General features: G+C 49.3%; 1 protein-coding gene across 2 annotated transcripts in view; it reads left to right on the forward strand.

The window, feature by feature from the left end:
• JAKMIP1 (janus kinase and microtubule interacting protein 1) overlaps nucleotides 1-12,605 on the forward strand; it is a 182,636-nt gene that overhangs the window by 143,830 nt on the left and 26,201 nt on the right. The window contains exons 11-16 of one of the 2 annotated variants that reach the window (XM_078001920.1): nucleotides 426-509; nucleotides 4,170-4,232; nucleotides 6,413-6,511; nucleotides 10,354-10,455; nucleotides 11,165-11,218; nucleotides 12,100-12,165. In XM_078001920.1, coding sequence (XP_077858046.1) covers nucleotides 426-509; nucleotides 4,170-4,232; nucleotides 6,413-6,511; nucleotides 10,354-10,455; nucleotides 11,165-11,218; nucleotides 12,100-12,165 — 468 coding nt within the window. 2 annotated transcript variants of the gene reach the window in all.

Below are 12,605 nucleotides of genomic sequence, written 5' to 3' on the forward strand. Positions count from 1 at the left end.
GGACGGGGGCTACACAAGTGTGCAAGCGTGTTGAAGTTTGATGATAGTTGAATGAGCTTCAGATTCAGTGAGGACTGGACTTGGTCAGAGAGCTGGTCCTGGACCCCCAGTGTGGCTGGCTTCTGGCTCACTCACCCCCTTGAAAAACAGGGTCCCTTGTCCAGGCTTCATTTTCCTTGACTATAAAACCAAGCAAGTCGGACCTGTCAAACTCTCAAGGCTGTTCCGTTCTTAATGATTTTGTGTTTGAAGCTGAGCCATGCTTCTAGTAGGGCAAGGTGGAATATGTGCTCCTAAAAGTGAACCTGCTCCTAAGGTTTGCCTATAAGGATCCTAGGCATTGCTTGCATCGAGGCATCACACTTTCCACTTCCCTGTCACCCACTGGAGGTGACCAGCTCACTGCCTGGTCTTTTCCCTTCCAGACTCGGGAGCAGCTACAAGCTGATCTGCTGAGGTGTCAGGCCAAAATTGAAGATTTGGAGAAGTTACTGGTTGAGAAGGGACAGGTGAGCAGGAATGATCTGTGCTCTGTGGATCTTTGCTTTTCTGTCCCCTCGGTGGTGTCCCCAGGGCTCGCCCGTGTGCCGAGGGGGATATTCTGTGGGGCTGGATCAGGAGCTCCAGAGACACTAGAGGAAAAAACACTAGCAGAACCCAGGCACGGGTGTGCTTCCTACTGAGCCTGCGTGCCGAGTTTAAAAAATCAAAACAAGGTATGGCAATCTAACTTGGCCTTTTCTTTGTTTGTTTACCAAATGCACAAAAAGGAGGTAATTCCAAAAGCAACGGTGTGATCAAAACTGTTTTTGACTTGAACCTGAAGAAGAGCTGTCACTTCCTATCAAGATTTTAATTGTGAAAAAGAACCAGCACCCATGACTAACCCTGGGTTATTGCAGAGGCCCCACCTCTGGTCTCTGATTGTGTCTTAGAACAGTCTGATCCTGTGCTGCTCAGGTTAGAGTCACCTGCACCTACCCATCCACTGCATTTGATTAGGCAAGGCCCGGTTGACAGTAAGACACAGCAGAAAAGCAATGCCTGGGCCTAGACCTGTCCTCTGGAGTCGGGGAGATGCCAGAGGGGGCTCTGGGTGGAAATCTGGCCTCTCAGGGGGTGGCATCCAAAGGTTAGTATGAGTCGGCCTCCTCTGTGTCAGAAGTGCTGCTGTGGTGACATAGGTGACATAACCTGAACATCTCCCTGGCCCCATGTGACAAGGTGTATTCTGTTCACACTCCTGTTTCTCCCTGGGGCCTCTCAGGGATGCAGGACAGGAGGCACCATCGTCTTGGAACTGCCCCATCTTGAACTCTTCCTCTGCTTGGCTGTTTGCTGCCTCAGCAAAATTCATCAGTCACATGGCCTCACTAACAGTGAGGGTGCCAAGGAGGGTGTGGGCAGATGGAGTGTCTGGTGGCCCCCACCCCCACCTGCAGAGAGGCATCTATGGGGGACTGAGGAGGCCGGGCAAGGTCTACTACAGGTCTTAGGCCCAGTGGGACACAGTGGGAGAAAGCAGGCGTGAAGCGAGGGGTGTAAAAGATTCCAGGCAGCTTAACAGAAGCAGCTCCGGAAAAGCACTGCAAAGCTGCAAAGCCAGCAGCTCAGAATGGCTGCCACAGGGCTCAGGGTTGAGACTGAGGTTCCCATGGAGGTGGACGGCCAGCGACCAGCATGCATGCCTGGCACAGAGTAGGTCGCCACAGCAGACTTTACCAATGGACTGCGTGGGGGAATGTGAGTCTCCAGCCCTCTGGAATGACTTCTGTAAACCGTGGTCTGCATCCTCCGTGTGGTGGGATTGTGATGCAAAGATCACACACTATAGCTGGCCACCTGGGTCAGAGGGCAGCTCTGCCACTTCCTTGTTGCATAACCTTGGGCAAGTTACATAATCTCTTTGTGCCTCAGTTTCCTCATCTTTAAAATGGGGCTAATAATAATTCCTAATACCTTAAGCAGGAGGACAGAGGAGAACCCAGGAGTAGCTGGAGCAGAGATCCAGGTGCCAGATGATAAGGCTTTTTTTTTTTTTTAGGCTGCTAGCCTCAGTTTCCCTCTTCTAGGCTGAGCTGACATATCTGTAACTTGCCTGATCACAGTCTATGACTAACTTAGTGTTGTAAGTAAATGTTTATTCCTTGGTGCTGCAAGGAAAAATCAGCATTCAGACAAAAATGTTCTCAGCAAGGCAATTTTACTTTCCACAGAAAGGGTGCTGCCTGTCAGCAATCAGACACATTGAACAAAGAAAAGCAGGGATATTTATTCCTTACACATTGGGTCCTTACTGCTGCGTCCTATCTCCATTGACTAGAGCTGGACCTCCCAGTCTAAGCTAGACCCAACTGACTAACAACTTAAAACTTTTCTAGATAGGTAAAGGCAATAGAGAACAAAGGAAAAGAGGAAGTTGCTTGTGAAAAGACTTAGAGAAGTAATAACATTTCCAAATAAGGAAGGGGCATAAGCTGCAAGCTGGGACATGTTTGAGCATGTCTATAACAAATATCTTCGTTAAAGTACAAAGACCTAGAATGTACTTATTCCCTTATATCTAACAGCTACATAGGAGGGGCTTAACAAAGAGTTATTAGTACAAAAGCAAGGAGGCTTGAAGGAAGTTAGTTTTTTAAAAGAAACTATTATTTCTAACACTTATGATTTATTCTTTCATAAGAAGGGAAACTTTGAAGAGGAACTTTTTTACTTTCTGCACTTGGCCTCCCCCAGGGGGTAGGTCCTCACTGTGTGGCCTGCTCTGCCCTCCATGCCTGCTGGAGAATGGCGCCAGTCTGGGGCAAAGCCTGTGGCTGTTCATCCAGCAAGCACTTCCCAGAACCCTCACCCATCCCAGGCCCAGTGCTGGTACCTGGGACACTGGGTCAGTTTGCTGTTGAGTAACAAACCACCCCAACACTTAGTTATTTAAAACAGCAGGGATTCTATTTGCACACAGTTCTGTGGATCAGCAGTTTTGGCTGGGCACAGCCTGCCAGCTGCTGACCAGGTGCCTCTGCCTCAGGGAGGCCCACCTGGCTTCTTTCCCCATGATTTGGGGCAGGGAAAATGGGCAAGCCCAAGGCCCTGGCAGGGTCCAAACCTCTGCTCAGGTCACCTCTGCTAACATCCGGGTAGCCAGAGCATGGCATGGCCCAGCCCAGCTTTGAGGTTGGAGAAATGGACCCCATTACCTGCTGGGAGGAGCTGCCAAGTCACATGGCAAAGAGGGTGGACACAGAGGTGGGAGGGAGGGTTGCAGCCATTTTTGGCCACGATACGCCACAGACAAAAGGTGGGTGGAGCACAGCCACTCCTCACAGGTGCTTGCAGCCTGTGAGGCCCGCATGTGGGTCAGCATGGGAATGACGCAGGTGCCAGGTGCCAGGGAGACAGAAGCCTGGAGGCAACCAGGGCCTCTTCTGAGCATTCCATGCACTTGGGACCAGACCCTAGGCCAGGCCTCTGCTTCTCAGCATCCTAGAACACCAAGATTCTGTGAGCCCAGCCCAGCCTGGTGCTTGGGAGGGGCCTCTGCCCAGTCCCAGCTCTGTGGCTGACCAGCAGAGAAGGGAGGAGGGAGTTGGAGAGGGCTTCCCATGCCTTTACTTATTACTTCATCTGCCCATTCCGCGATTCACCGAGTACCCCTGTCCCCATGTGCCAGGCACTGTGCCAGGCTCGGGGTGCCACAGTGACAAGATGGACTTGGTGCCATGTGCTCACAGGACTTATCCAGGAGGATATGGCCAGGCAAAGAAACGTGGGAAGGGTGTCACAGGCAGAGAGAGTAGAATGAACAAAAGCATATCTGTGGCTCTGGCCAGTCCACGGGGTATGAGGTCAGCCTTCCGCAGGCATGGAGGGTCTGCCAGTGTGGACCAGTCACCCTGGAGCCACGTTTCTGTCAATTAGACTGACAGAATGGAGTCATCGCGCTTTGGGGAACGTGAATGAAGTGGAGAAGGGATGCCCCACAAACCAGCCATTTCTCTTTTGGGGGTTTAAAAGTTGACAGGGACAATGAGGACACATCACGGCTGTCATTTTCTATGACCTTTCCTTAGTCAGTTTCATAGAAAGTGGCCTTTCTCACTAAAAGTTTGTTACTTGGCCATCTGTTTGCTTCCATGAATGTGACCGTATTTAGTGCTTTTCCTTAGGATTCCAAGTGGGTTGAAGAGAAGCAGCTGCTCATCAGAACAAACCAAGACTTGCTGGAAAAGGTGCGTGACCCGCCTCAGGGAAGCACAGAGCCCCAGGGCAGTTGGGACCCCGCAGGCCTGCTCAGACCACACGGGTCATGCCCAGCGCCATTTGGGTACTCTGGTGACCAGGGCCTCAGGGCCTGCACGCCTCTTATGAGGAGAAATGTCCTCCTCACATGGAATCAAAGCCACATCCATGGTTCTGTCCTCTGCGACCAGGTCTGCAGAGTTGGTTTAGATCATCCTCCTGGGGTACGCCACAGAAATGCAGAGGCCTGGCCTGTCTTCCCAGGCCACCCTGCAGAAATGGGGAGGGCTGGCCCCAACCTCTGGGGACACCCTGCAGAAACGTGAAGAGCTGCCCTGTCCTCTGGGGACAGCCTGCAGAAATGGGGAGGGCTGCCCCGTCCTCTGGGGACACCTGCAGAAATGTGAAGAGCTGCCCTGTCCTCTGGGGACAGCCTGCAGAAATGTGAAGAGCTGCCCTGTCCTCTGGGGATACCTGCAGAAATGGGGAGGGCTGGCCTATTGTTGGGCTGGTCCATCTTCCTGACATTGGGCTCCAGGCCACCTCTGCTGTGGCTTTATGGTCCAAAGCCCTTCACCCACCAGTGTGGTGGGCACCCGAGGCAGGTCCATGGGCAGATCCTCAGGCCATCTTTACCCAGTGCAGCTGACCCATAATGGGAACTGGGCCTTTGTTCTTCTCTTTCTGGTTGTGGAACTTTCCAGAGCTCTCGGGGAGTCTGCTTGGGGGTAGCTCTAATGCTTTGGAATTAAAATCGTAGCTTATCTTTTCCTAATTGGTGTACAATTCACTTATTCCTTTTGTAAATTTACTGCGTTGTGCAACCATCACCACAATGCAGTTTTGGAACATTATCGGCCTGGTAAAGACCCCTCCTGCCCATGGGCAGTCCCCCCTCTGCCCTGCCTCCCGGCCCCTGGCAGCCTCCAGTCCACTCTGTCTCTGGATGTTGCAAGTAAGTGGAGCCAGACCCTAGGTTAGGCCTCAGCTTTTGAGCGTCCTGGAGCACGAGGACTGGAGGAACCTGGCCTGGTCCTGGTGGGGGGCCTCGGCCCAGCCGCCTCTCTGCTGCTAACCAGCATGTGACCCCATTCCCTTCCCTACATTTCTCAAGAGCGTTTGGGACAAGGGCATTTGGGACGGCAAGCAGTCCCAGGCCTTGGGAGAATTTTAGCATCTTTGGTGTCTTGTTCACTAAATTCTGGGAGCCATGGAAAGCCCTCACCTCACCCCTCATGCCATTTCTAAAGGTCTCCCGGGGGTGGGATCACCTGGCAGAGGGCCCACTCTAGCCTTCTGTAATGGTGCTATAGGGCCCGCTCTAGCCTTCTGTAATGGTGCTATAGGGCCCCGCTCTAGCCTTCTGTAATGGTGCTATAGGGCCCGCTCTAGCCTTCTGTAATGGTGCTATAGGGCCCGCTCTAGCCTTCTGTAATGGTGCTATAGGGCCCCGCTGTAGCCTTCTGTAATGGTGCTATGAGGCTTTCTTTACTCAAAGCCCTCATTTACTTACGTTATTTTAGTGACTTCTCGCTGCTGCCAGGTGATAGGTGCTACTGTTTCTCTTCTTGGACAGAAGCTGAGGGCTGGAGTAGTTGGCTAAGTGATCCAGCATCTCCCAGCTGGGACTGGGATGCAGGCAGTGTCACTTCCCACACTGATCTGCACTCTCAGAGAACTCTTGCCTTTACGGCTTCTTCTGCAAGCTCTGTGGGGAAGCAGGAGGGGGCCTCCCTGCCGCAGTTGGCTGGGCCGCTGTCTGGGTAGGCTGAATCTGGTGGGGCTTGAGTTGGAAAGACCTGGACAGGCTTTGGGTGTGGCACTCTTGCTTCCCAGTGTTTGGCCGCAAGGGAGGGACTTAATAGCCCCATGCCTCAGTTTCCCCATCATTCATTTATTCAGCAAATATATAAGTAGCCCCTACTCCACTGGGCCAGGCTCAGAGGTGCAGGGGTGAACCTGGCCCAGCCTCTGTCTCCTTCATTCCCAGATGCATCAGCAAGAAGGACCTGCAGCACCTGCCTCCCTTGCTACAAACCCTGCCCTCTCCCGCCCCTTGCCCACATGGCCGGTCCTCTGCTTCCCTCCAGCCACTCAGTCAGGTGGCCTGTGACCAGGGGACCCCAGTGCTCCCGCCCATCCTGTTAATCCGTAGGTGTCTTTGCTCTAGATTTACAGACTGGAAATGGAAGAGAACCAGCTGAAGAACGAAATGCAAGACGCCAAGGATCAGAACGAGCTGTTAGAATTCAGAGTGCTAGAACTCGAAGTAAGAGACTCTATCTGTTGTAAGCTCTCAAACGGAGCAGACATTCTCTTTGAACCCAAACTGAAATTCATGTAAAGCTCCCAGACGTTTTCAAGCATGTGGAAAGGGGACATGTTCTAGTTTCTTTCTTTCTTCTTTCTTTCTTTTTTTTAAATCTGTATGTTCAGAATAATTTCACTGCCTTAATGTGTTCTGGAGAGAGTGCCCACCCAAGTCTATGGACATGTACCAGAGCTAATATATTTATTGCCTATGGCTTGTTTTGCACTTAATAAAATAATTTGTTTTTGCAATATTTTGCCTTTTTTATTTGTGTTTCATTTCCATAACTACTTCTTTCCTGCATGCATAGTCACCGGGTACGCATTCTGCACACCCAGACGGAAGCACTGTTGCAATTAATAACACACCTTTTTAAGTGATCTTGCATGCAGTAAATCTCACCTTTTGAAATAGCAGAGTCTGACCTGAGCCAGCAATTGACTCTAGAATGTGTTTAATGCCAGTTTGGGCTAATTTTCTATTTGCCAAGGTAAACACAAGGTAAGTAAAGACAGGGTAGAAGGATGTATTTGCATAGGCGTTTAAGAAAACTAGTTACGTTGTTCAAACTCTTTTATGCAGTAAATACAGACCCAGGCATTGCAGCAATATTGGGCTAAAGAAATTACTATTTGCAACTCAAACTGCAACTCAAAACTACTGGAGGGAGATCAGTTGCTGTTCACGTGTAGAAATCCCGTTCCTTCGGGAACTGCCCCAATGCACCGAGTGAGATTCAGTGAAACAATACTAATGGTCTTACTGCTTCCAACTGAAATCTTACCTCGGGTGTGTTACTGTATTGCCTTGCTCTCATGGTACGTCATAATCCTTCTTTTTGTTTCTGTTGAAAAATCATTGGCATTTTAAACATCACTTAAGTTTGTGATGAGTTTCTCTAAGCACCTGTAGTGGCGCGGCTCTGCTCTCTCTCAGCTGAAACCTTTGCATGCGTGAAACCCTCAAAGTGAGCACCCTCACAGTGTCTGTGGCTTCCCCAATTTTGTTTTCTCCTCCCGGCTTGAGTTACAATTCTGTCTGCATTAGAACTGACCATGTGTACCTTGTTGTGTGGGCAGGGACCTGTGGCCTGAGTATTTCTCACACCAAGTGTGACTCAGCTCTTGGCTCAGCATGACATGAGCATTTTATTTGTGCGGCAGAATTGGAAGTTATGTGAGATCATTGTTAATACTCCTGCCGCTGTTAGAGAACCTTTCACAAATCCTTGTTATGAGTCTTTCTCATGAGAATTCTATAGGCACTAACCAGTTCACTAAAGTTTTCTTTAATGGTCTCCACCCTCCTACAGAACCACCAGAAACAAAATGGCTTTTTTTTTTTTTTTTTTTTTTTTTTTTTTGAGACGGAGTCTGGCTCTGTCACCCAGGCTGGAGTGCAGTGGCGCGATCTCGGCTCACTGCAAGCTCCGCCTCCCGGGTTTACGCCATTCTCCTGCCTCAGCCTCCCGAGTAGCTGGGACTACAGGCGCCCGCCACCTCGCCCGGCTAGTTTTTTGTATTTTTTAGTAGAGACGGGGTTTCACCGTGTTAGCCAGGATGGTCTCGATCTCCTGACCTCGTGATCCGCCCGTCTCGGCCTCCCAAAGTGCTGGGATTACAGGCTTGAGCCGCCGCGCCCGGCCTTTTTTTTTTTTTTTTGAGACAGAGTCTCGCTCTGTCACCCAGGCTGGAGGACAGTGGTGTGCGCTCTGGGCTCACTGCAACCTCTGCCTCCTGGGTTCGAGTGATTCTCCTGCCTCAACCTCCCTAGTAGCTGGAATCACAGGCACACACCTCCTCACTCAGCTAATTTTTGTGTCTTTAGTAGAGACAGGTTTCACCGTGTTGGCCAGGCTGGTCTCAAACTCCTGACCTCAAGGGATCCACCTGCCTCAGCCTCCCAAAGTGCTGGGATTACAGGCATAAGCTACCATGCCCGGCCTACAAAATGACTTTTCATATAAAATCTGAGCTTTTGGGGCCACTTTTTCTATGGAGACGCCATTTAAGTAAATTTGCTGATACAAAGGCATCTGTGGAATGGAACCATCATGAATTTTTTTTTTTTTTTTGACTAATAAGGGGAAATAGGGTTTTCTTACTAGACTGTTTCAAACCTAGTTTAGTCAGGTTAGGGCTTCATGGAAATTAATTGAATTACTACCCAGTCCTCCCTCTTTCCTTCAGTCTCACTCCAGAGCATCTTCTTAAGCCCTGCCGTCTAGATTCGTGCCTCTCTTGGCTACATCTCTTTGTTGAATTATTCAAGACACCCATTGGTTCCGTAGCTAGATTCTGCTAGAATGGCCCAAAGTGTGTTATTTTGTACCTTACTGTAACTTTGCTCAAACCAAAGCAGTTTGATTGAAAGGTGTAATTTGCAAAGGTCTTCTCTGCTGCCCCGCCATGACAAATCTGTCCATCGCTAAAGTGTTTAAAGTGCGTTCTGTGCAGGAAACACATCTGAGACCTGAGTCCTGTTCTGCCTCTGTGCTTTAGCCTTGTAAGTAACTAGGTTTTCCCGACCTTTTAAAAACTCATCACTTATGTATGATTAATAAATACCTATTTTGGGAAAAGACTTGCTCTTCTTCCTCCCTTAGTAATTGAGCTTTGCTGTAAGTCTAAGGCAGGGGTAGAACGATCACTGGTTATGCTAGTTTGGTTCAAAAAAAATTGTGAATGTTATTGGCAGATTGTACTGGAAAGAACAGAAAGTCAGCCTTTGGGGCCGGGCGAGGTGGCTCACGCCTGTAATCCCAGCACTTTGGGAGGCCGAGGTGGGCGGATCACCAAAGGTCTTTGGAGTTCGAGACCAGCCTGGCCAACATGGTGAAACCCCGTCTCTACTAAAAACAAAACAAAACAAACAAACAAAAACAACAACAACAACAAAATTAGCCCGGCATGGTGGCGCATGCCTGTAATCCCAGTTACTTGGGAGGCTGAGGCAGGAGAATCGCTTGAACCTCAGAGGTGGAGGTTGCAGTGAGCCAAGATTGTGCCATTGCACTCCAGCCTGGGCGGCAAGAGCGAAAAAAGAAAGAAAGAAGGAAAGAAAGAAAGAAAGAGAGAGAGAGAGGGAGGGAGGAAGGGAGAGAAAGAAAGAAAGAAAAAGAGAGAGAGAAAGAAAAAGGAAAGAAAGAAAGGAAGGAAGGAAGGAAGGAAGGGGAGAGAGAAGAAAGAAAAGAAAGGAAAGAGAAAGAAAGAAAGAAAGAAAGAGAAAGAAAGAAAGAAAGAAAGAAAGAAAGAAAGAAAGAAAGAAAGAAAAGAAAGAAAGAAAGAAAAAAAAAGAAAGTAAGTCAGCCTTTGGGTCCTCAGAGTGCAGGACCTCAGACTCAGCCTCCCTGAGCCACTGCCTCCCCTTTGTCTACAGAATGAAAGCAATGAGCCTGCCTCCTGGGGTTGTGTGAGGATTAAACGGGAGAGTGGTGTGCCTGGCACAGGGTAATAAACCATAGTTGGCGGCTTTTGCTATCTATTCAAATTTAGTGCAACTGTGTTTTTTAAATTTTGTAATTCTGTGACTTCGCAATGGATAAAGCCATGGTACCCTGTTAACCATTTCTCCCTAGATGAATAGGTAAGAAGTAAACACATTTCCAAAGGAGAACTGCTGCGTGGGAAGGCGTGAAAACGTCGTAGTTCACGGACGAGGCTGCTTCTAGTCCGAACTCGCGCTTTTTAGTAACATCTGTGCCCACTGGAATTCCTTGATTTTTGCTGAGTAACGTGGGAAAATGGCAAGCGGTAAATAATCCGGTCACATTCTGTTTTTAAACCGAATCTTTTCCCCAGGAGAGAGAGAGGAGGTCGCCAGCATTTAACCTCCAAATCACCACCTTCCCTGAGAACAACAGCAGCGCTCTCCAGCTGTTCTGTCACCAGGAAGGAGTTAAGGTAGCGTGCCTGGGGGGTGCCTCTGCTAAATGCCAGCCAAGGGCTTGCTCCGTGCCCGGCTCAGTTGTAAAGGGGGAGTGCTGGGATAGAATTGATTTTCATGAGATACCCCTTGTGTTAAAAGTCATAGTTTGACCATTTATTAAGGGGTCACCAAATGTGACTCTATTTTGACCCATGTGTTTAAAACAGCAGAGGCTTGGTGTATTGCCCCGAGGGTGAACCCCAGCTCCACCGCTGCTCTGGCCTGTAAACTTTCTGAGCCTTAGCCTCTTCGCTATGAAATCCAAATGACAATACCCACACCATGAAGCTGGGGTGATGATGAAATCAGATCATGAACAGATGCCAAGTGCCTGGCCCTGTGCCTGGCATAGCAAGGTTCTGTAGAGGGTGGCTGTGGTGGCTAGAAGGGTCCGGGGTTTGCCATGTCCTAAAGCCCTGCTCAGCACCAGGGACAGTGTCCTGACTCACCCAGTTCCATGGCCCTTCTAGAAAGCAGTGTTTGTGCTGGTGTAACACTCAGCAAATGAGCAGCAGTTATGCCTTCTCTCCCTCACTCCCCAGAGGAACGGCTGGGCACAAAACTTGGCCGGAAAAGAAAAGAAAGAGCACGGTGTCTTGTCGAGAGGAAAGGCCGTGGCCCTAGAAATTGGTGTGGTTGGTCTCTGTAGCTCACACAAAAATGAACGTTGGAAATCTCTTCCAGGATGTGAATGTTTCTGAACTTATGAAGAAATTAGATATCCTTGGCGATAACGGGGTAACTATGAGCGATCGGTTTCTGCTTTCGTGTTCTTGTTTTGATCTGGGTGTATTCTGTGTGACTTTCGTTTTGTTTTGTTTTTTTTTAAAATTTCTCTCTGATATAAGAGATCTAAGAAGTACAATGTAAGGCTTTTGTATGGCCGTGTTCCTGGGTGGGTGGAGGGGTTGGTATTCGTCAGAAGTGGGGTTCTGAAGTTAGGTTCCCCTGGCCTGTGAGTGAGGAGGGGATGGGAAGGCCTGAGAACCCCTACCCAGAATGCAGGTGGAGTCACATGAGATTTCTGAAATCAGAAAGGGATCTTTTGGCTATCCTGAAAGATGAACTTGAATGTAGCCATGTTTCACAAAAGCTTAGTGTCACTCTGTGAAATGTCCCCAAACAGAGGGACAGGAGCTGTGTGCCTGATGTGCTGGCCCCATTAGCGAGAGGGAGCTGACCCTCGGGTGCAGCTCGGAGAGAAGCTAAGAAAGTTGCTTGGTGTTGGCCGGGCATGGTGGCTCACGCCTATAATCCCAGCACTTTGGGAGGCTGAGGTGGGCGGATCACCTGAGGTCAGGAGTTCGAGACTAGCCTGGCCAACATGGTGAAACCCCATCTCTACTAAAAATACAAAAACTATCCAGGCGTGGTGGTGTGCATCCCAGCTACTGTAATCCCAGCTACTCGGGAGGCTGAGGCAAGAGAATCACTTGAACCCAGGAGGCGGAGGTTACAGTGAGCCAAGATCACACCACCTCACTCGAACCCAGGTGACAGAGACTCTGTCTCAAAACAAACAAACAACAACAAAAACAAACAAAAAAACTTGGTGCTGACTGTCTGCACGTGGATTTGGGATCCAGTGTCAAATGCCCTTGCCCATTTTTGTGTTTTAGAATTTGAGAAATGAAGAACAGGTTGCAATAATCCAAGCTGGAACTGTGCTTGCCCTGTGTGAAAAGGTAGAAGCCAGCGGCATTTCTGTGCTCACACCTTGTCCCGGCTTCCCAGCACCATACAAGAAACTGTACATTGGCGTCTTGCTTTGCGTGGGAGCATGCATTCCAGTCCGTCTGCGTCTGCACGTGCCCGTGCATGCCTTTCCGTTTTCTTCATGAAGGAAGTCCCACATGCTCGCTGTAGAAAACCCAGAGATGCAGGAGGAAATCAAAACCCGGTGGAGGAAACCGTCTGTCACATTTGTGTGTTTCCTTCCAGTGGTTTCCCTGTGTCTGTTGTTTTTAAACTTAGTCGAAATGATGCTTGACATCCGGTTTTCAATCAGGCTTTAGAAGCATCCTCCATGCCATTTAACGTGGTTCATAAATGTGTTTAAATGACTGTGCATCTCTCCATCACACAGTTATACTGTTAGTTACTGAAGCCCCTCTTAGCTGTTAGA

The sequence above is a fragment of the Macaca mulatta genome, chromosome 5 (genome assembly GCF_049350105.2).
Source record: "Macaca mulatta isolate MMU2019108-1 chromosome 5, T2T-MMU8v2.0, whole genome shotgun sequence".
Lineage (NCBI taxonomy): Eukaryota > Metazoa > Chordata > Mammalia > Primates > Cercopithecidae > Macaca > Macaca mulatta.